The sequence below is a fragment of the Hyperolius riggenbachi genome, chromosome 4 (assembly GCF_040937935.1).
Source record: "Hyperolius riggenbachi isolate aHypRig1 chromosome 4, aHypRig1.pri, whole genome shotgun sequence".
Taxonomy (NCBI): Eukaryota; Metazoa; Chordata; class Amphibia; order Anura; family Hyperoliidae; genus Hyperolius; species Hyperolius riggenbachi.
In genome coordinates this window covers 121,139,990-121,155,534 of record NC_090649.1, presented here as the reverse complement: position 1 = coordinate 121,155,534, position 15,545 = coordinate 121,139,990, and the positions used below count along the sequence as shown (strand labels likewise).

Genomic DNA, 15,545 nt, shown 5'->3' with positions numbered 1-15,545 from the left:
TTCCGTTCCGTTGTAGCGGAAGGTGCCAAAAATAGCTCCTAGAGAAATCTATCTATTTATCTATCGAATATCTATCTATCTATATCTGCTCTGCAAAGTGTGCAAACAGATGCTCGGGGGTAAATGCGGTAGTCGGGGTGCGGACAGCAGCAGTACACAGTCAAGGCTTAGCTGGCTTTGTACTGCATGTTACAGTGTAAAGCTAACAGTGGCAGTGTTTGATATCTGATGTAATATCCATTGGGGAAGGTAGTAAATGATAAACATGATGTAGATATTGATTGTTTACCACATATAATCTCGTGTGATGTATTTTAGGAGACACATCCTGTACTTTTTCTTTTAGATATGCGATTCCCCAAAACCTTGTGAGATCGACCCTAATCGCTTGAGAGAAGGGGACAATGTGGAAAACCACAAGGTGAGACTGCAATATATGTTATATTTTTCTGTGTTCTACTTCCCCTAAATATACCAAAAGCAAAAAGCAATGACCTCAAAGAAACCACACCAAAACAGCTATATCAGTAAGCAATATACCATCCTTTATTGAAAATACAAACATAAAAACCATTAAAATATGGTGGGGGACAATGTATAAACCCACAATATCAGAGAACCGGAGGAATTACAAAGTGCTAGTGTTAATATTGAAGAACCTCAAAATAGCATAAACGTGGCACTGACTGTGTATCAATATTGTGACACATACAAAACCAAACATAAATTACATACATGTGCAAATAGCATGAATAAATATTACAATTACATAATATGAGTAAAGGGAGAAAAGTGTGATAACACCAGGAAGGGAGGAACCCCCTGAAATAGTATTGTAGAACCAGAACGAACCAGAAATCAATCACATAGTGATCACAGTTTGTGAGCAATATAGTAAAGTCAATAGAGTGAGATACAGACTGTATAAGAATTGTATAGGGAATAAGAGTGAGGTCAACAAACAAGTGAATAGGATCCTACCAGTACAGTGTCTCCACGGGTCCCCACCGCCGCTATCGCGATTCACCACGTATAGCGTGGCTTTTCCAAGCACTATATATATATATATATATATATATATATATATATATATATATAGTTATATTTTTCTGTGTTCTACTTCCCCTAACTCAAGCGTGTCCAAAGTCTGGCCCGGTTGCCAAATGCAGCCCATCAAGCTGTTTCTGGTGGCGCCCAAAGCTCTCTATAGTTAATTCCATGCGGCCCACAGACCATAGCTGCGGTGGCGCATGCAGGAGCCAGCAGCCAATGATTAGCAGCTGCCACTGTGCCAGCAGCAGTAACAGCCACTGTTTAGCAGCCGCCACTATGCCAGCAGCAGTAACAGCCAATGATTAGCAGCCGCCACTATGCCAGCAGCAGTAACAGCCACTGATTAGCAGCTGCCACTATGCCAGCAGCAGTAACAGCCACTGATTAGCAGCCGCCACTATGCCAGCAGCAGTAACAGCCACTGATTAGCACCCACCACTGTGCCAGCAGCAGTAACAGCCACTGATTAGCAGCCGCTACTATGCAAGCAGCAGTAACAGCCACTAATTAGCAGCCGCCACTGTGCCAGCAGCAGTAACAGCCACTGATTAGCAGCCGTTACTATGCCAGCAGCAGTAACAGCCACTGATTAGCAGCCACCACTATGCCAGCAGCAGTAACAGCCACTGATTAGCAGCCACCACTACGCCAGCAGCAGAAGCAGCCAATGATTATCAGCTTCCACTGTGCCAGCAGTAGTAACAGCCACTGATTATCAGCTGCCACTGTGCCAGCAGCAGTAACAGCCACTGATTAGCAGCTGCCACTATGCCAGCAGCAGTAAGGCTCCCTGCACACTGAAAATTCGTTTTGCGATTCGGATTCTGTTCCTGATTTTCCCTGAAAGCAATCAACAGAGAAAACGGAGGAAAAAACACAGCATGCGGTAACAATTAAAAATCGGAATCGGATGTAAAAAACGATTAAAAATCGGAATCGGATGTAAAAAACTATTAAAAATCGGAATCGTGTGCAGGGATCCTAACAGCCACTGAGTTACAGCTGCCACTGTGCTAACTGCACAAAATATATGGGTTATTTCATGTGGAAATGTTTTATTTGACAAACTGTCACATGCATATTGTACATAAGGATGATTAGCAAAAATTGTGTTTAATGTGGCTAGTTCCACCCCTAGCACTCTCAAAAACAGCGATATAAAAACAGCGATATGGCCCACGGCCTAAAAAGTTTGGTCACCCCTGACCTAACTGAATTTATATTGTTATCACGTGATAGAAAAAAAATGTACTTGATTGATTCATTTGTGGCAAAGTGGAAAGTTTTGTATCGAGGCTTGTACCCTGGAGAAGTAACATTTTCTGTGTGGTTTTTAAACTGTGACGCTCAGTTCGCACTTGATGTAAAAACAGACAAATTTTGTCAGCTTTACAGAACTCAAGAATGGACGTGTCAACTGATCCCATATTAAAGGAACACTTAAAGGGAACCTAAACTGAGAGGGATATGGATGTTTCCTTTTAAACAATACCAGTTGCCTGGTAGTCCTGCTGATCTCTTTGCTGCAATAGTGGCTGAATCACACACCTGAAACAAGCATGCAGCTAATCCAGTCTGACTTCAGTCAGAGCACCTGATCTGCATGCTTATTCAGGGGCTGTGGCTGAAAGTAGAAGCACAGGATCAGCAGGAGAGTCAGGCAACTGGTATTCTTTTAAAAGGAAAAATACATGCCCTTCTCAGTTTAGGTTTCCTTTAAGCCAGGAATAAAAAAAAAATCAGTTTTACTTTCCTGGTTCTTTTACCCTCACAGTCACTCACGGAGCCTCCGGTCCCCTGCCACCTGCTAGTTTCTTTTTCGCTAACAGGCCTGGCCACGCGTATTTTTCTTCACATTCCTTTTCGCAACAGCTTCCTGCGCCTGTGCAGGACACTAAGGATGGGAACATGAAGGAGATGCGTGGCCAGGCCTACGCAGATGCAGAAAGCCCGCCGACTAGCTGTCAGCGAAAACGAAACTAGCTGGCGGTGGGGGACCGGAGGATCTGGGAGTGACTTGCGAGGGCAGGGGGCTGGTAGAAGCCCCAGGTAAGTAAAACTTTTTTTTTTTATTATTCCTGGCTTAAGTGTTCCATTAAGTATAGGATCTGTTCATGCTAGTGCATTTTCTTCACTTGATCTTTTTTAGGAATCTGAATGCAAATTCCTGACCTGCATGAGACATGGTAGATGCTACGAAGGCTAACGGAATCAATGAAAATGTATGGGAACACTGTCCCTTCTCACTAGGCAGTTTGCCATATATGTCCCTGAACTTTTCTCTACTCACCTGTATTCTGTCAGGCACCCGGAGTCGGAGTTGGAGTCATTGATTTCATAAACTCGGGAGTCGGATAACTTTTGTACAAAATCCACAGCCCTTTTAAGTATTCGACTAAGGAGTGGGAGTCGAGGAGTCTGAGTCAAAGCCATTTTGGGTACACGGAGTCTGAGTTGGAGTCGGAGTCATGGTTTCATAAACCGAGGAGTCAGAGTTGGAGTCGGAAGATTTTTTACCGACTCCACAGCCCTGAGATTCTTATTGGTTAGCTGTCTGATGGACCAGCGCAATTATTCCATGATAACTATGTTGTCCAAAGCTGAGCATTCATTATATAAGCAAGTGTGCGTTACGTCACTCTGTCACTGTTGGACTTGTTAACATTAAAATAAGAGGTGTCTCTAATTTTTATGGCCACTCAGTGTGTATTTCAATCACATCAACTTTCGCTCCTCCTCCTACTTGCTGCTGGATACCCAACCCTGAGCCAGGACCCCGGCCAGCCAAGTTTAACACCCACAACTCCAATCCTCCACTACACTTATGAAGAAGGGCAGTGGTAGCATTGAGACTAGGACAGTGCTAAACTAATCAGCTGCGAATTTTGAAAAATGTCTGTCATCTCTTAAAGGGAACCTGAAGTGAGGGAAAATATTTAAAATACACATGACATAGCTGCAAATGAATATTATACTTACCTCGCCATCAGTTCCTCTCAGAAACTCACCATTTTCTTCTTACAGTGATCTCTTCCAGTTCTGACAATATTTTGTCAGAACTGAAATATACCAGTTGCTGTCAGTTTTTTATCAGCAGCTGTCAGTTACAATTGAATCTGCAAGGTAATGTCCATGTTTCCCTATGGCTCAAGTGGGTGATATTTCAGTTTACCAGTGTGCTGACCAGGAAGCTGTTATTGAATTAATGGCTATTTTCAAAATGGAGGATGGAGAAATCCATTGATCACAGCGGACAAAAGAGACGCAGGAGAGGAGAAAGAGATTGAGTAGTAGGCTACACAGGAGGGAAGTATGACGTGTGTATGGTTATTTTAACTTTTTATTTTCAGTTCAGGTTCTCTTTAAAACCGCCGCATATTTGTATTTTAACTTTGCTTACTGTTAGCGAAAATAATATGGTTTATGTTTAGTCATTCATTCATTTTTATCTGAAAGCAAAGTGTTAGCCAGTAGAGGGCAGTGTGTAGGTTGCTTATAACACAGTAAAGGGAATATGACTGTAAACATCAAAAGGCCCAAAGAGTAATTGAATAAGTGCAGTCAATTACAACAAGAGCCTATAAATGTTAACATGGTGTAAAGCATGGGTGCTGCGGCTATGTTTGACACATACCTGTTTTATTTGATGCTTCTAAGTACTTGTAGCTGGTAGTGCAGCCTGGATTAACGGGCTATTATTATTATTATTCACTGCAGTGTTTATGCAAGGGGAGACATTTAAAGATTGATTTTTCACTGTTTTATTTCTGCAACAATCTGCTCAAGTTATAAGTGTACCAGAGACTATTACCAATAAAAATGTTATACATACCTGGGACTTCCTCCAGCCCCATCCGCACGGATCGCTCCCACACCGCCGTCCTCAGCCTTCTCCAGCTTCGGTACCGGGTCCTGTAACTTCAGCCAGTCGGTGCAAGAGAAGTTCGCCCTCTACGTATCTCTCTAGCAGCAGCCGGAGAGATATGTAGGGGGCGCACTTCTCTTGCGCAGACTGGCTGAAGTTACAGGGCCCGGTACAGAAGACGGAGAAAGCTGAGGACGGCAGCGTGGGAGCGATCCGTGCGGATGTGGCTGGAGAAGCCCCAGGTATGTATAAAGCTTTTATTGGTAATAGTCTCTGGTTTCCTTTAAGGGCAACTATAAAATAGAATGCACACATTTTAAGCACATCTAAATTAGATATACCATTAAGTTGTATTCAGTATTTTATTAAAAGATAAAACTCCCTTCATGCTTTTTTTCAGCCATACATCTGAAATAATTTTATGGAAAGGGTAAAGAGTATGAGGCTCTCACGTACACTATGGAATTTCACTATGACCTATCGTTGCACTTCCTGGATGCTACTGTCAGATCTTCTGTCACTAGCTTGTTGAAGTTGGTTATATTTGAGCTATGTATGCCATACTAGCTGCTGTCAGGAATGTTTGTTTTTTAATTTAAGATGAATGTAATTACCATTCAATATTTGTATCTTAGACATGACTTCAGCAGATACACTCTATTTATACTATGCAGGTTATCTGCCGAGTACTATTGCCCACATTGATAAATCTCTATCCTTGAGGGGCGGGCCTAAATGTCACAACTGACTACATAATAATCGTGACAAATAAAGGTCACATCTGACTAACAGCACATTATATTGTAGTCCTAAAGGCAGTTAGGTGACCTGGTCTACTTCTAGTCTGCCTGCCGGGACCCCTGGTCTCCCCCATCTATTGTGCTCCCCCGGGCTGTGTGAAGTGTTGAAGCAGAGTGTGCACTCACCTATCCAGCAAAACCACCTGTGTCCTCTGTCTTCTCTCTATCACCGGCGGGGGCGCCTTTCCTCAATGACGGCCTCCTGGTGGCGATGAAGAGAGGACACGGGAGGAGGCACACCTGCATAGGTGAGCACACAGTCTCCTGCAGCTCTCTGCACAGCCCGGGGGAGAATGTGTTAAGGGGCCCATACACTGGTCGATTTCAGCGATCAATGGCCAATCTATCAATTTTGATCTATTTGATCTATCTGACAGGATGGAAGATCTAGGTTGATCTGCTGCTGGCAGCAGATCTATGGCCCATAGAGTTGCTTTGGATCTAATGGTGTAATAATGCATTTAGATCTATCTATTGGAAATCTGTTCCTAGTGTGTGGCACACATCAGATTCCTGTCGGTTTTGACCTGACAAGCATCTGACAGAAATCTGATGGTTGAATCTGCTGCAAATCTTTCAGTGTATGGCCACCTTTAGATGAGGGGAGACATTATTGCATGTTGTAGGTGTTGTGTAAAAGACACACAACCTACATAAACCAGAAGAAGAAACGCAGATGTGACTGGCATAAAGGATAGGATTTCTTGCTGTTAGAAGTGATTGTTCTCCAGTGCTTATAGTTTAAAATGAAAGTCCATCTGTAATCATTCGGTAATGCTGGTAGTACATGGGCTGAACTCCAGTGATGTTGTCTGGAGAGATCTCAGGAAAGAAGAAACAAAAGAGTTACATTTGTCAATATCTGCTGGAAAAGCAATTTAAAAATTATGCCCGGCAACATTTTTACTTAACAGTTTCCTTCACTTGGTTTCCTTTCATTTTGCATATAATGTTTCCTTTCTCTTTTGCAGGAGAATCTGAGATGTTATGTGGATAAAGTTTTCTCGTGTATTGTGAAATCCAGCATGAGCTGCCCCACAGTGATGTGTGACCTGTTCTCTTCGCTGCGACATATGGCTGTCAAACATTTTCCTAGTAAGGTTCCCTTCTCCTTATCTTTATGCTGAATTAACATATTCATGTAAAGATTGCTAAGTTTCCAGTGGCTGATATGCTGAGTCCTGTTGGCAATAATCCTAGAACAGAGTAGGTATCTCATCAACCCAGCCAGCCTCTGCTATGCAGGTTTCAGATCAGGTTTTGGAGTTCACTAAAATGGTGGACTGGCAAAGGCAGTTTTTCTGGCTGGTAATCTCCAAACAGCTTCAGCTCTGGTTCAGTTTTGGTGATGGGACGTGTTTAACCACCCTGGCGTTCAGTTTCCCCAGGATTTCCGTGCAAAAAGTGTTTCAATTAATTTCCAATAATTTGCAACCATTTTTTTTTGCAACCATTTTTTTTATATTAAATTCAATACAGATTATTGTATTGAATTCAATTTAAAAAAAAAAAAGTGTTTTCTGCAAGATGTTGATGACGCTGTGTGACCCTGGTGTCATCAACGCCGATCAACGGGGGACATGTGATCGCCGAGGGAGAAGCAAAATCTGCCAAGGGACATGGAAGAAGACACTGAGGAAGCTATCAGAGGTACGCGACGAGGGATCAGCATGCCAATGGTGAGTATAAGACCCAGATGTATAGGTAGACGATGTGCAGCCAGGTATAGTTAGCCAGATGTGCAGCCAGGTATAGTTAGCCAGGTATATAGTGAGCCAGGTGTTTAGCCAGGTATATAGCGAGCCAGGTGTTTAGCCAGGTATATAGTGAGCCAGGTGTTTAGCCAGGTATATAGCGAGCCAGGTGTTTAGCCAGGTATATAGTGAGCCAGATGTTTAGCCAGGTATATAGCGAGCCAGGTGTTTAGCCAGGTATATAGCGAGCCAGATGTTTAGCCAGGTATATAGCGAGCCAGATGTTTAGCCAGGTATATAGTGAGCCAGGTGTTTAGCCAGGTATATAGTGAGCCAGATGTATAGCCAGGTATATAGTGAGCCAGGTGTTTAGCCAGGTATATAGTGAGCCAGATGTTTAGCCAGGTATATAGCGAGCCAGGTGTTTAGCCAGGTATATAGCGAGCCAGATGTTTAGCCAGGTATATAGCGAGCCAGGTGTTTAGCCAGGTATATAGTGAGCCAGATGTTTAGCCAGGTATATAGTGAGCCAGGTGTTTAGCCAGATTGATAGGTAGCCAGATGTCCCCCTCCCGATTTCCCCCCCCCCCCCAAGCACGCTGTGGGTAGTGATCTGTGCTACCCACAATGTGCAGAACAAGCATCCAGCCACCCTAGGGAATCCCTGGGCAGCCAGCGGGGCAGAGAATGTGCGGGGGATCCCCCTTGTTTGTGGGCGGGGGATCCCCTTTCTATTGTGGCTGTTGCGGGCGGGGGATCCTCCTCTGTGCGGGTGGGGGGATCCCCCTTGTATTGTGGCTGTTGCGGGCGGGGGATCCCCCTCTGTGCGGGTGGGGGGATCCCCCTTCTATTGTGGCTGTTGCGGGCGGGGGATCCCCCTCTGTGCGGGTGGGGGGATTCCCCTTCTATTGTGGCTGTTGCGGGCGGGGGATCCCCCTCTGTGCGGGTGGGGGGATCCCCCTTGTATTGTGGCTGTTGCGGGCGGCCTGTCCCCCTCCGCCCCCTCCCTCCCGATCTCCTCTCCCCCCTCCCCCCCTCTCTAAGCCCATTGAGTAAATAGATTTACTCACCCGAGGGCTTTCTCCAGCAACGGCAGCAGCACTTCCTCCTCCATCTCCGAAGTCTCGTTCTCTGTACAGTTACATAATGTAACTGTACAGAGACCGGGACTTTGGAGATGGAGGAGGAAGTGCTGCTGCCATCGCTGGAGAAAGCCCTCGGGTGAGTACATCTATTTACTCAATGGGCTTAGAAAGGGGGGGGTGGAGATCGGGACAGGAGATCGGGAGGGAGGGGGAGGAGGGGGATAGGCCGCCCGCAACAGCCACAATAGAAGGGGGATCCCCCCACCCGCACAGAGGGGGATCCCCCGCCCGCAACAGCCACAATAGAAGGGGGATCCCCCCACCCGCACAGAGGGGGATCCCCCGCCCGCAACAGCCACAATAGAAGGGGGATCCCCCCGCCCGCACAGAGGGGGATCCCCTGCCCGCAACAGCCACCATATAAAGGGGTTCCCCCGCCCGCACAGAGGGGGATCCCCCGCCAGCACAGCCTCCACATACAAGGGGGATCCCCCGCACATTCTCTGCCCCGCTGGCTGCCCAGGGATTCCCTACGGTGGCTGGATGCTTGTTCTGCACGCTGTGGGTAGCACAGATCGCAAGTTTAGAAAAGTTTTACCTTCTGTCCCTGAGGCTCTGCCACTGAAGCAAGACAAGAATCCTCAGACTCCTTTATAAACACAACTGTTTCTTCTGAGCCAGGAGTCTGGGCTCTGCACTTGTGTCTGAGTAGCAAACTGTCAGCATGTGACAGGCAGCTATCTTTTCCCACAGCCTCGCAGACACCGCTGAGACTGAGAGCAGGCACCTGTCTGTGAGTGAGAAATAAACAAAGCACACAGGAATGAGTCTAGAGGGGGCGTGCATAATTTGTCCCTGTCACAGCAGAGGCAGCCCATTCCTCACTGGGTCGACAAACCTTGACAAAGAAAAGTAGATAAGATATATTAGAGAGACAGTGCAACTAGAAAAGGCTGCAGTAAGCCAGAGCACATTATAACCGGTAAAGGAACTTGTAGGATAGGTGAAATAAGGCTGAAAATGTTGTTACAGAGTCTCTTTAATCACTCCTTTAAAATTTTGACTTTTGACTAAAGTCAATTTTTTAACTAGAAAGAGGAAGGCTTGCTGCAGTGTTTCCACCTATCAACCACCCATTCCCTCCTTTTCCCCACCTCAATCATTTCACTTAAGGGGCGGGATAGAAGAGGGATTGGGAGGGTCATAATAGGGAACATTACTGCAAATCTGCCTGAAAATTTGACTTTAGCCAAAAGTCATATTTTTCAAGGAGTGATTACAGGGACCAAGGAGAACGAGGAGAGGAACAGACAATGCACAGAGGTATGTGGATCCAGCATAAATGTACTTCTGTGCTTTCCTCAGGTAGCTTTGCCTTGGATCAGGTGTGCTTTAACCAAAAAGCCTAATGACCTTCAAGAGTTGGTAGAACATTTTCATCTTCTTCATCTCTCAACAGATGACCCCCAAGTGCAGTATTCAGCAGTGAGCAGTTTTGTCTTTTTGCGATTCTTTGCTGTGGCAGTGGTGTCCCCCCATATATTCCACTTAAGATCCCATCACCCAGTAAGTAACATATCTGTGACTTTTTATGTGTAACGTTTTGTGCTCTGTTATCTCAAAACCATGTTCGCAACTTGAATATGTAGAGGTCCTGTTTTTATGATACTTTACTGGCATGTTTCGTTGTTGCCAACTTTTTTGCACAATAGCTTATCTATCTATTAGTTAGTGACATATATTAAATGGCGGTTGAGTTGCAAAAGTGTAAAGATGCTTGTGTGTATGACATCTCACGGAGAAGTGTGAGATGCATTTGATGAACTTATTTGCTATACAGGTAGCCCCCGGTTAATGAACGAGTTAGGGATTGTAGGTTCTTTCTTAACCTGAATCCGTTCTTTAATCAGAACACTGTTCCATCTCAGTGCCCCCCTGTGCCTCCAGTATTTCCCTGTGCCCCCAGTGTCCCCCTCTGTTCCCCTGTGCCTTCAGTGTCCCTCTCTGTGCCACCTCTGCCCAGTGCTGCCAACTCATTCCTTTAAAAACGGACATATGAGTTATACAGGTCTTGTGGCTGGTCAAATGCAGTTTAGGAACTAATTAAGCCCCAGAAACTGTCAGTATGATTTGGCAAACCTGCCTCTGCCCTGCCACGGTGTCACCTCTGTCTCCCTGTTCCTTCAGCATCCCCCCCTGCCTCCACTGCATCCGTCTGCTTCCGCTGCGTCCGTCTGTACCACCTTTGCACCCCCTTTGAGCCTCCTTCTGTCTTAGCAATGATCAGAATATGCTCATTTGGCTTAGATAAAACTTTGCAATTACAATTATACATAATTACAATTTTAAAATTTAATTTCACATAATCCACGCAAATTTCCCGAGTGTCCCAGCACTGGATAACAGGTTTGCTTTAAAATCCATAAATTGTATATGCAGAACTCGGAAATTGCTATATAGTGTACTGCAGAATAATGTCATTTTACAGAGTTAAAAAAAATGTAAATTTTAACATTGATTTTCCCCAAAATTTGAACTTTGACTTTTTGAAAAAAAAAATGTGACTTGTTTTCTTTTTCAGGCTGTTAGTATCGGTGGGTCACTCATAAGTCAGACATTCATAAGACGGGGACTACGGTACCTCTAATTCCTGCTTTAGCACTTGATAGTGTCCAGTTTAGGAGTCTTATAAATCTGTCCCCTGATATTACTGAAAACAACACAGAACCTGAATTAATCAGCAAATAACAATAGTTCCCTCACAAAGGGATAAAACTTAACATTTATTTATACATTAAAAAACTAGGATTACTGTCATATTAATATCTACATAGAATGTTGATACAGTAGGTAATAATATAAAGAGTCAAATACTCCTCCCACTGTCAACCAGATAATAACTATTTACAAAGGACCCCCCACCATACATGAAAAACCCGACATGTTTCACTTCCTAATTGGAAGCTTTCTCAAGGGAAAAGTGCAGTGCATTAAGTGCATATAGTGTTAGGATGCATTACAAAGTTATTAAAAGCATTATCAATAGTAGCATAGCGTATAGGCTTATGACAGCAGCCCAGCCATTATGGCGTCTTCGCCCTCCTTTTATACTGATCAGAGGTCACATGGGGTATGGGTGGGGCTGCATTAGCTTACTCCCCCACAAACTCAATAAATGATTGGTTTAGAACTCTGTCAATCATATTTCATCCAATCAATGGAGGGCTCCATCTATATACATGGGACTCAAAAGAGGCCCTTAGAGAGAGAGATGAGCACAGAAGAAGGGATATTGGTGCACCTTAGTTTGTTGCCTACCTTATATAGTAAACTGATAACATCATTTGTCCGTGCGCTAGGCTGAAAACCTTATTTTCCTCCAAGCCGGTATTCCAGGGCGCTCATTGGTCGCCAGAGGTCACATGGCGCTTCCCAGCCTCAGCCAATGACAGCGCGCAGTTTCCCCCATCAAATACAGAGGGCGGCGATGATTCGTCCAGACACCAGTAGCCAATCCGCAGGACACATATGCGGAGGTAAATCCGCATGGTCCTCCGCTATAGGCTCACAGCAAAACGTGGGAGAGAGGGGAGGGGCCAAGTGTGCGTCCTTAAAGACGGCTAATGTTACCAACGTACAGGCCATGATAAGCCAGCTACAGGTGACGCCCATCCCGCTGCTATAAGTCAGACGCAGCAGGGGGCGTATCAATCCAATGTAAACAAACCCTCCTCCATCCTAATACAATCACTCTCCTCGGTATGTTTACTTGTTCGCATGACTACCGGCCAAATCCCCCATCAGGACGATGGGGGAATCGTCCTGATGGGGGATTTGGCTGGTAGTCATGCGAACAAGTAAACATACCGAGGGGAGTGATTGTATTAGGATGGAGGAGGGTTTGTTTACATTGGATTGATACGCCCCCTGCTGCGTCTGACTTATAGCAGCGGGATGGGCGTCACCTGTAGCTGGCTTATCATGGCCTGTACGTTGGTAACATTAGCCGTCTTTAAGGACGCACACTTGGCCCCTCCCCTCTCTCCCACGTTTTGCTGTGAGCCTATAGCGGAGGACCGTGCGGATTTACCTCCGCATATTTGTCCTGCGGATTGGCTACTGGTGTCTGGACGAATCATCGCCGCCCTCTGTATTTGATGGGGGAAACCGCGCGCTGTCATTGGCTGAGGCTGGGAAGCGCCATGTGACCTCTGGCGACCAATGAGCGCCCTGGAATACCGGCTTGGAGGAAAATAAGGTTTTTAGCCTAGCGAACGGACAAATGATGTTATCAGTTTACTATATAAGGTAGGCAACAAACTAAGGTGCACCAATATCCCTTCTTCTGTGCTCCTCTCTTTCTCTAAGGGCCTCTTTTGAGTCCCATGTATATAGATGGAGCCCTCCATTGATTGGATGAAATATGATTGACAGAGTTCTAAACCAATCATTTATTGAGTTTGTGGGGGAGTAAGCTAATGCAGCCCCACCCATACCCCATGTGACCTCTGATCAGTATAAAAGGAGGGCGAAGACGCCATAATGGCTGGGCTGCTGTCATAAGCCTATACGCTATGCTACTATTGATAATGCTTTTAATAACTTTGTAATGCATCCTAAGGGCCCTTTTCCACCAGCGCGTTTGCGCTGGCTGAATCGCAAAAACGCAAACCGCTAGCGATTTTACAATCGCTACGGTTTGCTTTTTAACATGGGAATCGCGGTAGGTCATTTCCACTACCGCGATTCGTTTTTGCCAGGAACGCGAACGCGCGGCGGAGCGATAATTGCCGCGATTTTGCTATGCAGTGCATAGCATAGCAAAATCGCGGCCGCGAACGTCGGGGAATCGCCGGTAATTGCGATTCAGCAATCGCTAGCGTTCAGCGTGAACGCTAGCGATTGCTAGTGGAAAAGGGCCCTAACACTATATGCACTTAATGCACTGCACTTTTCCCTTGAGAAAGCTTCCAATTAGAAAGTGAAACATGTCGGGTTTTTCATGTATGGTGGGGGGTCCTTTGCAAATAGTTATTATCTGGTTGACAGTGGGAGGAGTATTTGACTCTTTATATTATTACCTACTGTATCAACATTCTATGTAGATATTAGTATGACAGTAATCCTAGTTTTTTAATGTATAAATAAATGTTAAGTTTTATCCCTTTGTGAGGGAACTATTGTTATTCCCTGATATTACTGGTCAGTTCTTATAGACAAAAGCATCACTACAAAAGAAGAATAAGACCTTTCTTCTCAGAAGGCTTATTTTCTCTCATCCTCACTAGTCCAGTGGGGCAGGGGTCACACTTGTGGAAATCGCTTGCGAAAACAAAAGTAATGGTTTTCTATGGGTCTTCTGCGATTTGAGAAACCATCTGTGATTGTGTATAGCCTTTAAAAAAAAGTTACAACCTGCACTACTTTCGCAGAACGCATGTCATTTGTCATTGAAAATCACTGGCTACTGTAAAACAAAAACTGCCGACAAACGCACATATCGTGAGGAAAATCTGTTTTTCCTGCAGACATAAATGTCATCCCTCCCCCCGAGGTTAGAACTTGTTGTAACTAACCTGACCACATTTTATTTTTAAAATCATGACCTAGTTCTGTCAAAAGGGACTTGGGCAGCAGGGGGAGACAAATTGCTGTACATTGCAGCATATTCTGGCCTTCCATCCATAGGGCAAAGTTTATATTCAGAATGTGCATCATTGCAGGGCAAAGCAACCTGTTGCATAGGCAGTAGGCAGATGCAGTGTTAGGGAGTCTTGCCCAAGGTCTCCTTAATGTTCAATTGAAAATCCCCATTAAAATTTCTAACAGGGAAGAAACGTGTGGTGTTGAGATTTGAAGTGAGTCTGAAGCAAACCTTCTACGGTCCCCACATTCCAATGCTGTCTCCCCCACTAGCACTGCTCACTTCCACCGCTGCGGGAGGCTTCGGCAGGCTTCGGGAGCCTGAGTGTACCCGAAGTTGGGCCACTCCCTACTGCGCATGCGCGAGAATGTGCGCATGCACAGTACTGAGCGGCCCATCTTTGGGAGCTCTCGGGTTCCCAAAGATTGGCCGCAGTCTCTGACCCATCGGTCAGAGACTAACAGGCGAACCAGCGCTTGAACTAGGGAGCCATAGGAGGAGTGGCAAGGCTTTATAGGACCCATAGCCTTCCATCTCCTTTGATAAGTATCTGTTTTTTTTGTTTGATTTACACTTCAGACTCCCTTTAGGCTTCTTGCACACCAAGACGTTGCATTAGGTGGCACGTTAAGGTCGCATAACGTGCACCTAACACAACGTATGGTGCTGCAAGAGCCGACGGTAGAGTGAGCCGCGTTAGGCGGCTCGAGTCCTATAATGTCTCCCAGAGTGGCGCTGATTGGCCAGCGGGACAACGTGATGCGGAGCGAGACACTCCGCATCACGTGGTCCCGCCGGCCAATCAGCGCCCGCCAGTGCAGTGAATATTAAGTAGCCATGTGCGCGGCTACTGTAGCTGGCTCTCCCCGCCTCCTCTCCGCCCCCCGCTGCGCATGTGCAAACAGTCTAACGCGGCTATAGCCGCTCCAACGCCGTAGCATGCTGCACTTTGCACAGAACGTGCAGCGTTACATGTAACGCAATGTGGGCTGTGTGAACAGCCCACTTGTGTTACATTGCTGTGCGTTGGGGGAGCGTTACAGGCGCACTAACGTGCGCCTGTAACGTCTTGGTGTGTAAGCAGCCTTAATCAGGACATCAGCTGAGTTGGGGTGAAAATAGCTGTGGCTGCTGATGGAGGGTCATTTTCCAATTCTTCTCAGATCACTAAATATTGCACTAGCTAGCTTTGCCCTTTATGTACACTGGGGTAGTTTTGCTACTGGGAGAGTTTAGAGCTTTGAGAGAGTAAACCTTTTACCCTTTCCCTGCTCTTTGCAGGATGCAGCAACATCACGAATATTGACTCTCATTTCCAAAACCATCCAGACGCTCGGAAGTGTGGGCAACTTATCCAAAAGTAAAACTGTAAGTTTTCTTTGAGATTCATCTTTCTTGGAAGTT

The 15,545-nt window shown here is 45.5% G+C and overlaps 1 protein-coding gene across 2 annotated transcripts in view; it reads left to right on the top strand.

The window, feature by feature from the left end:
- RASA2 (RAS p21 protein activator 2) overlaps positions 1-15,545 on the top strand; it is a 156,713-nt gene that overhangs the window by 118,404 nt on the left and 22,764 nt on the right. For both annotated transcript variants that reach the window (XM_068280484.1, XM_068280485.1), the window contains 4 exons: positions 347-421; positions 6,690-6,813; positions 9,957-10,063; positions 15,423-15,509. In XM_068280484.1, coding sequence (XP_068136585.1) covers positions 347-421; positions 6,690-6,813; positions 9,957-10,063; positions 15,423-15,509 — 393 coding nt within the window. The remainder of the gene's footprint in view (positions 1-346; positions 422-6,689; positions 6,814-9,956; positions 10,064-15,422; positions 15,510-15,545) is intronic.